This window comes from Lepidochelys kempii, chromosome 1 (genome assembly GCF_965140265.1).
Source record: "Lepidochelys kempii isolate rLepKem1 chromosome 1, rLepKem1.hap2, whole genome shotgun sequence".
Taxonomy (NCBI): domain Eukaryota; kingdom Metazoa; phylum Chordata; order Testudines; family Cheloniidae; genus Lepidochelys; species Lepidochelys kempii.
In genome coordinates, this window is record NC_133256.1 from 116,040,541 (window position 1) to 116,058,024 (window position 17,484).

Genomic DNA, 17,484 nt, shown 5'->3' on the forward strand with positions numbered 1-17,484 from the left:
TACTAGCATGTAACACAAGTGTAGTTTCCCGAGTCCTCTTTTGATGTTGGCAGAAACCAAAGAAATCGCCCAGAGGAATGTATCCGTCCACCCTCTTCTGCAGGAATGAGCTGGTTAGTTTGTGTGTGATACCATCTGACGGTCCTATTTTGACAGTCTTGGGGACATTTTACAACCAAAGCTTCGTCTTCCATTGCATGAACTGGAAAAGAAGAAAATAAAAAGTTCCCAATCCTGGCTGGAGAAAAAATACATGGCAAAACTATGGGTAAAATCCTAGCCCCATTAAAGTCAATAGGAGTTTAGACACTGACTTCAAAGGGGCCAGAATTTCACCCTGTGAGTATCCGATATTTTACACATTTTTAATCGGAAAATGCAATAAAATTTCAGAAGGAGTCGTGCTGTTGTATGATCATTAATGCATCATATCTTGAGACACTCTTCATGGAACAGTATGCTGAGGTATAATTTAGACCGGGTCTACATGCAAAATTGTACCTGTTTAACTAATTTTAAACCGAGTTAGTTAAACTGGTGCAACTTGGAGAGGGAGCCACTCCTATATCAGTTTATACCTGGCTTATGTTAGTTGCACCAGGTGGAAACTCAGCTGTTATAAACCAGGTTTAAGGTGATATAAGAGTAACCACACAGGGGGTTGCATCAGTTTAACTAAATCAGTTTTAAGTTGAATTAATGCAGTTTTCAGGTGTGGACTAGCTTTTAGTACATAAGTGCAAATCCAAAGTGACATACTCTTCTCATTAACATATGAGTATACAACATACCCATTGTTACAAATGCTTTACTTCAAGTTCAGATTGCATTTGCTAGTGCAACATGTTTCCTGTGAGCTAGAAAAAGGAATTTAGGCTGGATTTCGTATGAAACTAAATTACCAGAGCACATTATAGTGGACAATAGGATTGCTTTATGGTTTTAGTTAATTGATTAGCAGCTCCATGAAGTAACAAACATATAAGGACACTGATTCTTACTCTCATAGTTAAACTATGGAACACTGGCAACAGCAGACTTTCTGGAGTCAGCACAGGGGTTAATTTAGTCCTATTCAATTTTTAATTCCTTCTAAATTTTTCTTTTCATGAATGATGTAATAAGTTATTTATAGAACTAATAAGCACTACGTGAGACAGAGGGAAGTCCAGAATTATACCAGAATCAAATAGTCAAAAGTAAGGTCAGGAATTGTTCATCGGAAAATTCAGTGAAATTGAAAATTTTTGTGGCAATATATTGGTTTTCAGGTTAAAATCCCTGCTCTGCCTGATTCAGAGCAGGGACTTAAACCTGTGGGGCAATCAGTTGGTTTGCGGTGTTCAGGAGGCAGGGGGGGGAGGGGAGAGGAGCAAGGACACGGTGTAAAGGGGAAGGAGGTGGGAGGGAGAAGAGGTGGGTTAAGGGTGGGGGTTTGGGGGGAAGGGGTAGAATGGGGGGGGCGAGGGTTGAGCCCCCGCCCCTGGTGCTTGCACAGTAGGGGAAGCTGCCGTTGCTGCTGCGCACCGTGCTTCTCCTAGCCTACGGCACCTTCAGCCTCCTTGCCTGCCTCATTGTCTGCAGTGCCAGTGGGCTGTGCCTGTGTGGGGTAAGGCGGGGGCACCTCCCATTGCTTCATACTCAGCAATGATGATTGTAGTATTAAATTGTTTCTTTAAAATTGTTTAAAACTTATACCTGTATTAAATTGCTTGTTTAAAATTGTTTAAAATGTATATACTGCCTTTTGTCTGGCAAAAAAAAAATTTCCCTGAAACCTAACCCCCCTCCCCCATTTACATTAATTCTTACGGGGAAATTGGATTCGCTTAACATCTTTTCACTTAAAGTCGCATTTTTCAGGAACATAACTACAACGTTAAGTGAGGAGTTACTGTATTGTCATCTAGGTGCCTGTAAATACAACATAGGCAGGAGGTTCTAAAGGGAAACGTTTATACAGGGACCAGTAGAAGAAGGAAGATTGTATACACACCCCATCAGGGATACATGCCAAAAATGCAGAATGTTCTGGAAGTTCCAGGGAAGTAGGAGAATAAGAAAAAGAAACCAGAAGGACAGGAGAGGGGATACCAGAATCTGGTGGAGAGATGAAAAGAGAGGAAAATAGTGGGAGTGATTAGAGGAGAAATTGGGGAAGCAGGATAAAATGAGAAGTTAAGGAAAACAAATGGAGAAATTGAGACAGGAAATTGGGGAAAGACACTGCACCCAATTTTCAAACTAGAGTGGCGACTTCAATATTTGAATGCTCAGACTGGGCATAAAATCGTCATGAATAAATGTAGGATGGAAATTAGAGGGAGGAGGAGGAGAGATATTCTAGAAGAGTCTCCCGACAGTAGTACTGGGGGAAAACAACCTAACTAGATTTAGGATGAAGCTTGATGCACTTATGAATGGGATTATATGACAGGGTTGTCTGAGATATCAGAAGACTGGAGACCACCATGACCCAGGAGATCTCTTCCAGTCCTATGTCACAGTTTAGGTACATAGATACTGAAAATTGATTATTTAGTTGGCTATGCACCAGTGTGAGCACCCAAATGCTGAAACAGCTGCTCTGAGATAGACACTCGGGTCTCAAAATTACATACACATTGGGGAAAAGAGAGATGAGAGAGAATTAGTGGGAGTGGGGGTTAGACAACCTGATGGAGGAGAGGGAAAACAAGAGAGGAGTCAAGAAAGAGAAGAGGTAGCCGGATGGAACTATGGAGAAAATTCCTCTGGCAGAAAAGACACTTACTGTCAGGCTAGAAATACTGCCTTCCCAAAAGCTACTTAAGGGAAGTGGTAAGTGTCAGGAGTATCAGGATGTGACAGCATTGCCTGGCCTAAGGAGGAACGCATTTAAAATGGAAGCATTTAAAAAGACAAAGGAGGAGGAGAAAGGTTATAAATAGGTTTGGAAGGATTAGCTTTTTATTGGTAAGTATCAGTGAATGTTGATCTCACCATATACACACAAACCAGCAAAAACTACTTCCATCAATAACAATTAAAATTTACAAAGTACGAAAAATGCTGCTTGAGAGTTTGATTTAAAGATGTTTACTTTGTATACATTCAGATGTGATGTTGAAAATTTGTATTTTAATGGTTAAAAGCTTTAACTTTTTGAAGCTTAACATCTGCTGTCATTAAACAATTATGTGACCCCCACATAATTTCTCACAAATGTTAAAATTTAAATTGATAAAGATTGAAAAAATGCTTAAAAATAAACACTGAAATATCTGTCAAAAAAAAATTTAAATCAAATTCTGCCAAGCCTAGTTATAAAGGAGACTAGGGACTTGATCTAAACCCATTGAAGTCAAGGCAGCTTATCTTGGTGCAACTTTAAGCAGAATTTAGCTTTTAAATAAATTGAATTCATTTGTAAATTGGGATTGATATGTAAACCTACACATATGGAAACCTATAATCGGAAATATGTTTTATATAGCTGCTTTCATATTCACACTGTCCGAATCAACATGCAATTCAGTGAGTTAGATAGGAGAGATATGTAAGGTCTAAATAATATTACACTGGTAGATGGTGGCTGTAGAGACAATCCAGGAGCCCTTACTTGCGTGGTCACATTGAAGCAGAAGGGACTACTAACATAAATAAGGGTGGCGGGCCCGGCCTACGAAAGCGTGGCAGTCATGTTTGCATTTAGCCAACATCTCACACAGCAATGTGCATTAAAAATCACCTTTAATGAGAGAGGAAATGTTAGCTAGGCCTCCAGTATAGCAAAGCACTTAAACATATGCTTGACTTCAGTGAAACGTAACCATGTGCTTAGGTGATTTTGTTGAATGGGGGCCTAGAATACCAGTTATCCTTTCATAAAGCACCTTTACCTTCCACCTGCATAGCTACCAGAAGCAGACAAAGGAAGCTTAGGCCTTGTCTACGCTGCCATTTTACAGCACTGCAACTTTCTCGCTGAGGGGCGTGAAAAAACACCCCCCTGAGCGCTGCAAGTTTTAGCACTGTAAAGTGGCAGTGTAGACAGCGGCACTCCCAGTGCTGGGAGCTACTCTTCTTATGGGGGTGGGTTTTTTGTAGCGCTGGAAGAGCTCTCTCAGAGCGCTGGTGCCGCGGCTACACAGCCATGTTAAAGCAGCACGTTAATGTTGCTAGTGAAGACCCTTAGTTTAATATCTCAGAGGCGGGCAGTGGTTGATGTATTTTAATAACCTGAGGTAATACTATCTGGGACTAATTTTAAACTGTGGTTGGTGGCTTGAACTAAGCCAGCTACTTTTAAGTAAAGTGTCCATTATTTGGGGACTTTCAAGCTATTTCTGTAGAAGAGACAGTCACATATTTGTAACATGAGACTTACATAATTCTGATGTCATGGAAACTGAGAGGAAAGTAGATAGCAGGATCAAGTGCAGAAGACCCATCACGGTTCTAAATCAAGAAATAAAAAGAAAGAGTGGGATTTTGCAGAGTGCTCTCTTACTGCATCCACAGTACTATCGCTGCAGTACAGATAAAGGTGCACATCGATTAAGAGATAACAGTACAGTGGGATGATAAACTGAGTCATACGGGCTGCTGACTGTATAGTGTGCTAGTTCTGCAGCATGATTTATAGCATTTGCCTCATAAACTAATACGAGAGTTAGATTATGTTGACGCTGCCATTACAGTGTTAGTTGCTCACAGCAGTGTTCCTAGCCTCTGTTTGCCAGAAGCTGGGAGTGGATGATGGGGGATGGATCACTCAGTGATTGCTTGTTCTGTTCATTCCCTCTGAAGCACCTGGCATTGGCCACAGTCAGAAGACAGGATACTGGGCTAGATGGACCTTTGGTCTGACCCAGGATGGCCGTTCTTATGTTTATGAAAAAATTATTCATTTTTGCTGATTTTTCCCGAGCTTGGTCTTTGCTAAAAGGTGAATTTGTTCCAAAAGTTTGAGCAAAAGCTGTTGAACAATTCTTGGCTTATGCAAGCATGAGAAATATCTCTGTATTCTAATGAAGGCCAAGATTGCACTCAACCCCATGCACAAATGCATAATAGCAGGGAAGGCATAAGAAGCCTCCAAATCTTGTGTTCCTCATGCAGGGTGGTGTCAGCCTCAACCCTTGCAATCACCTAAGCACAAGAACCGTGCAGGATTCGTGCCATTAATGACATTAAGGAAGCCAAAGAGGAGGTGAAGACATGGCCCAAACAGATGTGCAAGGAAGGGAGTGCACACTGCACCCTCTTAATGGGTGTAGCAGCAGACATACTCCCATTACATACAGTACCAGAAAGTTCCGGAGACTTCACAATGCCTGCTAGAATTCACACTGAGCAGCATGGCTCAGCACTTCCCCAGCAAAATACTTTATTAGGGAAAAAATGGTGTAATTGGTATTCGTTTATGGAGATTTGCAAATATAGCCTTTCCCTAGCTCAATCCACACACGGAGGGCATGGATCAGCATTTATGTCGCACTCCCCATCAGTGCCTGGCCCAGTGCAGGGAAGCTGATGATCCAACCAGTGGACCAAATTCAGTGATGAATCCTGGTCACGTGCTACCTGAGGCACATTGCACATACACTAGGAAGAAGAATCCAGACAACATCTCAGAAGACAGAATAAGTACAATCCAGCTAAACTAAGCAGCCGTAACAGTTTACCGTATTCAGCATTTCTGTTTTGTAAGAAAATTTGACATTTCATTTGAGATTTTTGAAATTTCCTACAAAACAGATATGCCAAAAAAACCCTCTGTTTTGGAAAATTTAAAAACTTCATTTCAAAATAAAATTTTGCTTTCAACATTTACCTTGTATTTTATTTTTATTTTACCATTTTTGTGACATATCCAGTAATAGTACTGCATAATATGACATGTCACAACAATTTCAAGTTATGTCATAATATAATTGGGAAGCCACATCTTGCATCTGTTGCAGATCAGTTTTCAAGAGAACCCTAATTCGGAGTGAATTACAACAACTGAGCTTGGAGATAAAGAAAGCATGAACGATATTGGAAAAGAGGTAAGTAACATACTGCACGTGTTAAGTACACTGTCTTTACTACCATGCGGCGAACTGAGGCGGCCGCCTCAGGTGCCAGACTGTTCGGGGGTGCCACTAGGACCCAGAGTGTAGAAAATTGTGTCTGCTGCTGGTGCATATGTATTCTCTCTGCTCTAGATGCACAGAGATGGTGGAGTGCTGTGCTGGAGGAAGGAGGGCACAAAAGACAGAACAGGCAGGCAGGAGAAAAGGTGAGAGGGAATAACAAAGCAGCAGGAGCTGCAGGGAGAGAGAGAGAGAGGAGGAGGAGCCTCTTACGTACCTCTCTAGCACCCCCAGGAGCCTGGACTGATTTACACCAGCTTCTCAGGGAGCTTTCTGTTTCCTGCTGCTTCCCTGAACCCACTTGAGGAGTCAACTGAAGTAGTAGGAGCCAGTTAGGCCCTTAAGACGCTGATATCATCCCTCACTCAGGCCCTGCTACCAGCCTGCTTATTTGTCCCCTTCAATTGAGTGTTGAGCAGGGCCGGCTCCAGCGTTTTTGCCACCCCAAGTGGGGAAAAAAAAACAAAACCACCTTGCCACTGAACACGGAGGCGGAGCAATGGTGTGGCCGTCGAATTGCCGCTGAGCGCGAAACACGCTGTAACGGAGCGGCAGCCAAATTCCTGCCGCTGCCGAGGGCGGATTGCCGTCCCAGAGCCCAACATCCTGCCACCCCTTTACATTTGCCGCCCCAAGCACCTGCTTGGTTCGCTGGTGTCTGGAGAGGCCCTGGTGTTGAGAGCCACTATAGCTGGAACAGATCAGCAGTCATGAGTGAAAGAAGAAAACACTGCTCTGGGGCAGCATTCAGAAAAAGAAAGAAAGCAAAGGAAGCTTTTCTATCTAAGCAGGAAGGAGCTCTCCTGAGATACATAGACACAAATGTTCAGAGTGAGCCTTCCGGCCCCAGTGAGGATGTGAGTGGTGAGGAGATGCCTGATCTTCCAGTTAGTCAGAGTGCAGGTGACCTGGCAGCTACTGCAGCATCCATCTCTCCATCTCAAATGAATGTAACCATGCACATTCCTGAAGAAAAGTGTAGATCAGAGAAGAGTGTGGTGGAGGTGCAAGAAACAGCTGCTCCTGAGTTTAGTTCCTTAAGTCTAGATGATCCAGGACTCTGGACCGACTTGAGCAGTAGCCTGAGGGACTTCCTTGTACTGCATGGGCCACAGCAAGTGAAAAACTTCATGTTCCCCAAAGACAATGAAAATAGACGTTTTCATCCAACACATTACTGGTGTGAAATCCCCAATGGTGACAAAGTGGAGAGGCCATGGCTTATGTACTCAAAAACCCAGAATGCTGCATACTGTTTTTGTTGCAAACTCTTCCAGTCTAATGTTCCAGCCACATTGGGTTCTACAGGAACAAAAGGACTGAAAAAATCTGGCTAGAAATCTGGCATGCCATGAGAAGGCAGCAAATCACCAGAGAGCATTCCAGAGCTGGAAAGAGCTTGAGATGAGATTAAGGTTAAAGGCCACCACAGATGATCAGCAATCTGCTTTCTAATAACTGCACATATTACCTGGATTAAGAAATTGTCCAAACTCAAACTCTCTTTCCAATTTCGGAAAGAGAGAGAGAGTATGTGTGGGAGAGAGAGAGTGACAAGAGGGTGATATGTGTGTGACAAGATGGTGATGTGTGTGTGTGTGTGTGTGCGTGTGCGGGCAAGCAAGCAACAAGAGGTTGATATGCCATAGGTAGAAGGTAGGGTTTGAAGCTTAATGGAAATTCATGAGCACTCACAACTCTCAATTTTTGAGAGGTAGCATAGGCCATTTACTAAAAAACTCTAAGCTTTCTTTTATATAAATTAAGGAATATTTGCCTTGCAAAAATTCTGTCTCTGGACACATAATGCTGTAACAGAAAAGAGTTAACCAGGACTTGGTCTACACTTCGAAGCTTTGCTGCCATAACTATGTTGGGTAGGAGTGTGAAAAAAAATCACTCACCCCAGCCAATACCGCTATACCAGCAAAACTCCTGGTGGAGATGCAGTTATACTGCTAGAATAGTGCTTTGTAAGCATAGCTAATATCATCTGAGCAGGTGGTGAAGCTCTGACAGCAAAAGATCTTCTTTTGCCAGCATATACTGCATCTACACTAGTGTCCTTTGCTGACATTACTGTCCTGGCAAAGACTCTGTAGTGCAGACAAGTCCATAGGCTTGCTGCACTTCCTTGTTCACATTAAGAGTTTAACTTCAAAGCCCACTTCACACTAGTGGAACACGACTTGAATGCCAACATTATCCAAACAAAAGATAACCAAGCCAGAGTCAACAGGACTGAGAGGGGAGCGAAGGCACAACTCGCAGATGCCCTAATTTGTGCACTGGCCAGGACTTGGAACTGGCATATCAGCAGCGTCAGGGGTCACATGGAACCAGATGTGACAACTAGATTGCAAAGGAGGCCCCTTGTTCCAAGGGTAATTCTTGGAGAGGCTTTTGGGTTTGTGATCAATTTGCACCAGCAGAGTGGGTGCAAAATAGTCGCATTGCACGGGTAAATTCTCCCCAAATAATTTTAGCCACTGTGTTGCTTCTTCACTGCACCGTATCACTACATTCATAAAACTCCTTGTATGTGCCTTGGCATCAGTTTTCAGCAGGATCTTGATTCATGTACAGCACATGTTGAGCTATAATTAGAGAAGTATGTTTTTCAAACACACTTTTTTCAGGAATTCAAAAAAACAAAACTTGATTCTGCTTCCATTTTCCATTGAAGTCAATGGCAAATCTACAAATGACCTCAACAAAAGCTGGATCAGAGATTAGCACTGTTTAGACACACTGATGGACCTGGCAATATGGACCTGGTTCTCCAATACCTTATACCTTGTGCTATCATTTACAATCATGTAAAGTGTGAGAACAAAGCAGATGTAAAATGCTACCATTTTCATTTAGTAACATGTTACATCCACTGGGCACAAGTGTTTGCACAAAATACAAGGTGCGAGGAGACAGGCCCATGGTTCCAGAATGGCAAGAATGGGCAAATGACTCCTGTATCTTGGCTGAGGGACAGGGGCAGCCTGACTTTGGACCCTCAAACATTTGTGGAATCTCTTAAAATAGTGTGATGTAGGATTCAGGCTATGTGACAGTATTGTATATTTACAGGGGAATATGATCCCCCACCCCCAACTTTTGCAGATATATTTGGAACGTACAATATGTTTAAAGTAAAAACTACCTAACAGTTTCCTGGAAAACCACTTACTCAGTAGATTTATTTCCATAATATCCTGCCAAAAATGTCAATTTTCTAGATAAAATAGCTTTTCCTGTAATTCTCCAACAGCTTTACTGCAACTTTCCTTCGACCCTGATAATAAGTTCCGAGGTCTGAGGGAAGAGATATACCTTTATGGGCTCAGTTCTCCAAACCTTTACCCATGTGAAGGAGACTTTGTATATCCAAAGTCTGAACACACAGGAATGCCTTCCAATGTCGTATATTTCTCTGAATAGACATGTCAGACCCTGTAAGGTGCCAAGTGGCAGCAGCTGTCTTTGATTTCACAGGCAGTGAGAGTGCTCAGGGTCTAGTTATTATATTATAAAGAATAGTTGTCTACCAAAGTAATTTTCCTCCCCCAAATACAGCTGTGTTAACAAACACAATTATCAGCTGTTTTCCAAACTTGCATATTGGCAATACATAACTGATATTATTTATAATATTGTTTACAAATATTACTAAACATAACATGCATACACTTCACACTAGCAAAAACTGACAATTAATACTATAGTAATTTACTCATTCACAATGTTTTATGACGTTGATATAAAATGCCAGCTGATACCCATAATGTGAAGAAATCTTAGAAGCCTTCATAATGAGCACCCATTCATCTTTCAGATGTTATTTTCACACCTTTAGCAATACACAATGCTTTCACTCTGACAGCAAATGATGCTTTAAAATAATGAGCATAGCATTGGACTTAGTGCCAGGAATAGCTCTCAAGGGAATCAGTACCTTCCACATTAGTCAAAACTGTAACTGTATAGTTCAGCAAGCCCAACATTAAAATATAACAGTTTTTAATTATTGTGCTGTACATATTGCTGTACATAGTGTAGTAATGCAGTGTTTTGAAACAGGCAGGTATATCAACATGGAAAATACAGTGCTGCAAAAACCATTTGCACACAAGAAGCATCATTCATATCTTTGAATTGTAAACAAATGTTCAGCTCAGGAAACTGAAGGAAAAATGTTAGTTTCAAACTGAACCTCCTTTCAAGGGAGGTCATTCATTTTGGTTCCAAAGTTACCTGTATTCTACACAAACTTGGAGTCCCTCACTTTTCTTTTACTCAACATTGTTTACATCACAAATAAAGAATCTTGTAAATGAGATTATACAATTATTCATGCTAAAGGAATGGATCCCACAGAATGTTCAGTTTCCTACATGAATTATTTTTTGTGTGCTCTTTATTTTGACTCTCCATCACACACTGAATTACATTTAAATTATAATATAGAAATTGAACCTACCAGTTGGACAATTCAGAATGGAGAGAATCAACTGAGTCAGTGTGTCTTGTCCTCCACTTTGATTCCTCTATTACAGCACATGCCAGAGATTAGTGGAAACTTTATAAACTTGCTTCTGCAATTCATGCCTGTAGGAACAAGATATGTAACCTCATTTCAAGGCACCTCCCACTGCATAGGATTTATCACGTAGTAGATACAGAAATTGTTTTGGTAACCAGTGCCTATCAGATGTGGTCTCTGCTAACCAGAAATAAATATACTTCTTAAACAACACTGCATTCATTATTAATCACTATGTGCAACACTTAAATCAACTTTTTAGAGCCTTTGGATTATAATGTAATAAGCCTGCTGGCTAATTCCAGTGCACCCTTCCCCACAAACATCTGGCAGAAAAGGACAGAGCTGCACTTGGTCAATAAAAGGCATTGTATGATTCACTTTGATTAACAACCAAAAATAAGTGACAGATAAAGAACATTAGGGACCAAAAACATGAACTGAAAGAGGGTAGAGAGAGCACAGAAGAGGAACTTGAGAAAGACTGGCCAGGCAGCAAGGCCAAAGAAATGACCAGAGCTGGAATAGCAGGAGCAGCTTTTTAGTGAGGGAAGCAGCCATGAGGTAGCCCCTTTAAAGGACTTCTTCAGGAATTATGCTGTACTTTTTCTCACTACCAAACAAACAATCCAACAATACAGGACATGTATACACCAGAAAGCTTTGACATTGCAACCACTGCTGCAAAGCCCCAGTGTGGAAGTAACACACCATATGTACACTGCCATCATTACACCTGTTACCACCACTGCTGGCATTGTTACTCTTGCTCTGGACAAGGCTAACCATTGCACTGTCCACCATGGCACTCTGCATCATTGCACGGCTACTACAGGCAGTTAAGTGCTGGTGTAACAACTACAACTGAACAATTAGTCCTCCTAATCCAATCCCACAATGCTTCAGCCAACCCTTCAGTGACGGCTTTATAAGCTCAGATCACTGGCTCTGTCACTTGTCAAGCCACTCACTGACTGACTACAGGCAGCCCCAAGAGCAGCCAAAACAGTGGACTCATCTCTGCCTGCCTCCCTCCCATCAGGAAACCGTTCCATGCAGGCCTAAGCACAGCCAGCACAGGCCTTGGTTGCTCCCTGCTCTGCCAGGCAGCCTCTGAACTAATTCCATAAAGGCCTGAGAGCATTCCAGGTGGTACCTGGCTGGGTTCCGCTCTACCCCTTCTTTTCTCCATAAGCAGCAAGACAATCCAAAATACAGTTTTATTCAAACTTTGCAGAAACATGGAAAAAAAATCTCATGGCGCTTTATGCTGACGTTAGATCTTTCAGCTGCCTTCAGTACCGTTGATCATGAAGTGTTCTTGTGTCACTTAAGCACTGTGACAAGAGTGAATTGGCCTGTGTGTGGGTGGTTTCATTCCTTTCTTTCTGAACACTCTCAAAGGGTAGCCTTGGACAGTTAGCCCAGAGGGCATGGCGCTCCATAAGCATCCATCTTGTTTGCTTTCCTGATCAATGTGGGTACATGAGAGAGGCCACTGAGAGAGTTAGTGAGGAAGTACGGCTGTGATGCTTTCTGTGTTCTGTCACTCTCAGCTCTGTACCTCTATTTCATCCCATCCAGGCACTGCTGTTGAATGCTTTACCCAGGGTCTGAGACTCGTGGGAACTAGTGAGTTGAGGCTCAATGCAGATAAAACAAAGGTGATGTAGTAGGTTGGAGGCAGGTGTGTTGTGATAATTGGGCCTACAAATTTGCCCTACTGTAAAACATACATGAGAGTTTATAAGATGTCACAAGAACCTATAAAAACAAATGTTGATGGGAAAAAGTATGAAAGGGAGACAGAAAAACTGAATGAGTCCAACCAAAAAGGCCTACTGAGATAACTCAATGACTGTGTAGAGATCGTGCTTGGTAAACAAGAAAAGCGTGGAACCAGAAATCAGTGACCCAAAATTGGTGAGTGTGAAAGTTGGCCTAATTGTTGGGCAAAATAATGAGGGGATGGGCTATTCTGCCCACCATTCCCTGTGTGGGTCCTTAAAGAAACAGACTTTGGGGAGGAACATTGGCTACTAGAGCAAACTTCACCATCATGGCTGCCACCCTGACCATCTCCTGGGACCCTGGACCTTCTTCATCTTAATTGTGAGGGACGTCCTGACTTGACCAGGCCAGAGTGAGGGACGCAGATGACTCCACCATCTCTACTGGCTGAATCCCGAACACCACGTGGGTTTCTCCACACACACACACACACACACTGCCCCCCCCCATGTGTCCTTTTCCTTCCCCACCTTATTTCTTCTCTTTCCTGTCTCTCTCCTTTTTCCCTTCGTCTAATAAGAATCTGGCTTAGCTGGCCAAGACTGCATATTTTTCAACACTGCTGCAAGCCGATGACCAGAAACAGGCAACTAAAAGCAAGGCCCTTAACAGCCTGATGCTGGTACAAATGTACCAGATCTCGCAGAGGCTGATAAGACCATGGGCTGTGCCTGTGTTTCTCCAGCAGTGAGACTGCAACTCAGGGCAGGTCTACACTACAGCTGGGATCGACGCTCTGAGATCAATCCACCAGCAGTGGATTGGCAGGTCTAGTAAAGACCCGCCAAATCAACTGCAGATCACTGTCCAGTCAAACCCTGTACTCTACCCCCGATGAGAAGAGGAAGGTAAGTCGATGGGAGAGTTTCTCCCGTCGACCCCCCGCGGTGTAGACCCCGTGGTAACTCGACCTAAGGTACATAAACTCCATCTCCGTTATTCACGTAGCTGGAGTTGCATCGCATAGGTTGACTTACCACAGTAGTGTAGACATAGCCTCAGCAGGGGAACAGGCTGAAGCAGGAGACAGAAAGCCACAAGTATTGCAGTCTGTGAGTGTCAGCCATCACAGCCAAATTCAGAATGGTGCAGAACTTGCTGGAAGCAACAGGGTCTGAGCAGGGGTCCTGCAGTCACAAGTCTGGGCAAACAATCAGCAGCTAGCTCAGGCTCCTAAAGGGACTGGAGCCTGAAGAAGGCTATTGCAAACTGCCCTAGACACTGGAAATTAGTCTGAGAAGTGGCCAGCGTGCTCTGACCAGGTGTTAGGCCCAAGAGAAGGGACTACTGTCTGGGGACTACTGCAAAGGACAACTGTACACAGACAGAGACTAGAGGTCTTTTAGACTAGCTGCCATTAGCTATCACTGGCATTGACATTTTACTGGGGACTTTACAAGGGCTGATGCACCACAGCACTGGGCAGATGTATAAGTTACATCAGTGATCAGAAACTGAAGCTCATGACTCACTTATCAAGCAGGGCATCTTGCTGGAATAAGATGACATCAGTGCTTCATTATCTTCACTGCCTGTTGATTTCTCGGTAGTTTAGGTGTTGGCCTATACAACATTAAATTACTTAGAACCTGTCTATCTTTCCCGCAATCCATGCTATACTACCATAGTGATGGGGGCCTCAGCGCTGGAACATATTATCCACCTTGGACTGCAGTAGCCTGAATTTGTTGACATACAAAGCGTAGTTCGCAGCCTATTAACTTGGGCCTTAAGGGGATGGAGAGGAATGTGCTAAAGGTTTCCATTTGTGGGTGAAATTGGGTATTGTTTCGGCTTGTTTTCCTCATTAGCTAGCTATTTTTTAGTTTGGAGGGAAAATAAACAGTTGGATTGGTTTATTATGTGATTGTATTTTTTATGTATGCCTAGAGACTAGGACTGGTGATTGTTTTTTAGATATACATCAAAATAAGCTGGGAGATCACGCACTTCGGAGCTTGTGTAGACCGAGCTCCTTGCACACAGCAGGGCCTCCTTCCTTTCCACCTCCTTGTGTCCTCCTCTCCCAACTCCTCTATTACAGGGACTCCCTGCAACTCCCCCACCTTCTCCCTTCTGCCCGGGGCTCTGTACCTCCCATTCCCCTTTTCTCTCCATGCCAGGGTCTCTTTGTGCCCCCCCGCTCCCTCATACTAGGATCTCCCTTGGTCCTCCTCATGCCAGTGTGCACCCCATTCCCACTTCCCCTCATGCTCTCCATTCCCTTCTTCTCCCCATGGCAGGGGCTCTGTGTGCCTCCCATTCCCTTCTTTCCTTCCATTGCTCCCTTCTCCCCATACCTTCTCCCCAATCTCTCTCCTTCTGCCAGGGGCTATGTGTGCACCCTTTTATCCCCATTCACCCTTCCCCCATATCACGGTCCCCTATTCTCCAGATCACCATTTCTACACACACACCATTATTGTTTGTCAGGGCGATAAATCATTCAGCGTGACAACATGTTAAATTCTCTTGAGAGGATGAGCAGAGAAGAGATGGGACACAATTATGCTGGAAGGTGTTTGAGTAGTAGACTATTGCAAAAGAGCTTGAAGCCATGACTTGGCTAAACAGATGATAAGGGCTCCATATCTCCCCCATTTTCCCCACTTTAGGTTTCCCCCCAAAGTAATAGAGTTCTGCCCATTGAGGCCTAGAACATTTTGGAATTGATCAGAGGTGGCATTCAAAAGTAATTGCATACCAGACAGACAGACAGACAGAGAAATGCCATCAAGTTGAGTGCACTGCCTCACCAGCTGAGTCAATGCGTACATACAGTGAATTAGCTGTCTTATAACAACTGAACAACAATCAACTTGTATTGTTTCTGAACTACTGCACTCTAGAGCTGCAGCAGGCTTACTAGTGACAGACTGCAAAGTTAGCTCAGCCAGCTCCCTGACATCTTTTATAGAACAACCCCGTAGTTACATGTGTAAGCAGAGTCAGAATGAGCTCCACCCTGACATCTGGTGGTGAGGTGTGGCAAGTTGTGGAAAAGAACTTCAGGGGCCAATCTCATTTGCATAGGCACACCCACCCTGCCTAGAATGAGGCCATAGCTGCCCAAATGGTCACTTTGGCTGCTGTGGGATCCCCAGTGTCTCTGTTATTGGGGCAGGAGGAATAAATTGTTATTACCCTGATTATAGGAACTGTACTTGGAACTGTACTTGGCCTTTCGTTATGATGGAGGGACTCACCATCAACTAAGTAGCACTCGCTAGGCAAGGGTCATGGGTTCCAAAACTCTGTGAATTGAGAGTGACTGGGGATAAGTATTAATATTTGGTGGTATGGGTGCCTTATTGAGGGTCTTGCATACTAATTGCATTTCCTCCTCTCTCTATGGTAGACTATCAGAGTTAATTTTGATTTCATTAGGAGTCTCATTACAGGCTGCTGAGCTCACTTTGGGCTAATGGTGCACCAGCACTGAGGCTCCCCTACTACAAGCTGAATTCACCTAAGAGCTGAGATCACTGAGTGTTGTGTTAAGTAGTGGGGGAGCCTGAAGATATATTGTGGAGCAGTTTGTGGGATGCGGAGCAGTTCATGGACTGGCTGGTGGAGCAGTTTGTGGGATGCGGACTGGTAAAGCGGAGCCTTATGGAGTTGCGGGGCAGTCAGCTTCAGATCATGTAAGGTGCCCCTTACCTCTCTTCTTCCCCACCCCTCCGATCTCCACCCAGGTTGGGAGGTAACGCTCTGCAGATAAACTTTCAAACTCTGGGGCTGCCCTGACCAGGGACAGAGACTTTTGGGTCGTTGGACTTTTGGGACTTTGGGTGATTTCGGGTTGCTGGACTCAAGAACCAAAGGGAAAGGACATGCCCCAATTTGCTTGGGGTGGGTTTTTGCTCATGGGTTGTGTTATGAATCCTGTTGCTGGTGTTTCCCCAACATAATGCCACATAGTTTCTCTCTGTTACTAAAAGGCTTTTTGCCACACTCAGACTATGTGCTTGCGAGAGGGGAAGTATTGCCTCTTGGAGGCGCCCAGCGGGGGTGGTATATATTTGTCCCAGGTCACTGGGTGGGGGCTCGAGCCAGTTTCGCATTGTGTTATTGGAATGGATCCCCTAGATATTGAACCCGGCCCTTGTTGCTGCCAACTCTGACGGGCAGAAGGGTTACACATGTTTAACATTAGCAGCATATAACTGACCAACAAATGTGAACCTGCAAACTCCTGCTTGGAGATAGTTCCTCAGGGATAGGGTCTATCATCTTGAAAGCAATAAATGTTGCAGAAAAGAAATCAAAAAGTCAGCAACAAAACTCTGGCTGGTTCCCTGTCCACAAAAGCCTTGTCTTGCTGCTCCAGGGCTGCCTCCAGAAGGGAGGCTGCAAGGCCATAGGTCTGCTGTAAGGCCACAGGCCCACAGCTGGTGGATGCAGGACAGTCAAAATGAAAATGACAGCAGCTACTCTGTCCTGAAGAAACTGGGCCAGCTTGCTGCTGCCATCCCAACAGGTTAGACAGCAAGGAGGAGTGGAGGGAGGTGAGAGTTAGGACCAGGATGGAGTGTCTGTCCTTCCATCCCCCACAAGGTGTTCTATCATGTTGTCTGATGCCAGATTTGGATTGAATGGGTCCCCATGAAAAAAGAGGTGGAGGTGAGACTGAATTCCTAGAGCGGAGAGACCACACATGGAACCTGCACAATGCACGTCCACAGAACAGAGTCTGAACAAGCCACTGAATAAGCACACAAGTACTCACCTCCCTGGCAAGAGAAAGACCCATCAATAACTAACTGAATGTAGGAGACTAAGACCACAGAAAGGAGGCTGCTGACTGAAACCTCTAAAAAATTTAATCAGAGACCATCATATCTGCAAGGGTTTTTTTACGTGCAACAGTTTGGACTTCTTTCTGTGAGCCCAATCCTCCAGTGACACCAAAGCCTCCTCTCGGAGTGCCTTGGAGATTGTTCTTGTATCCTACCATGAAGTTCTCCCCCAGTTTCCTGTTCTTTTCTTAACAGGAATTATTAATTCAAGTACCTCTGGGGCTGTTTATGCTAT

The 17,484-nt window shown here is 43.8% G+C and overlaps 1 protein-coding gene across 1 annotated transcript in view; it reads right to left on the bottom strand.

Annotated features, from left to right (window-relative positions):
• Positions 1 to 10,648, bottom strand: part of IL1RL1 (interleukin 1 receptor like 1) — a 44,362-nt gene extending 33,714 nt beyond the window's left edge. Inside the window, exons 1-3 of the mRNA XM_073327534.1 lie at positions 10,597 to 10,648; positions 4,370 to 4,440; positions 4 to 202 (exon numbers count right to left, since the gene is read on the bottom strand). Coding sequence (XP_073183635.1) covers positions 4 to 202; positions 4,370 to 4,433 — 263 coding nt within the window. The 5' untranslated portion in view covers positions 4,434 to 4,440; positions 10,597 to 10,648. The remainder of the gene's footprint in view (positions 1 to 3; positions 203 to 4,369; positions 4,441 to 10,596) is intronic.
• Between the last annotated feature and the right edge of the window lie 6,836 nt (positions 10,649 to 17,484).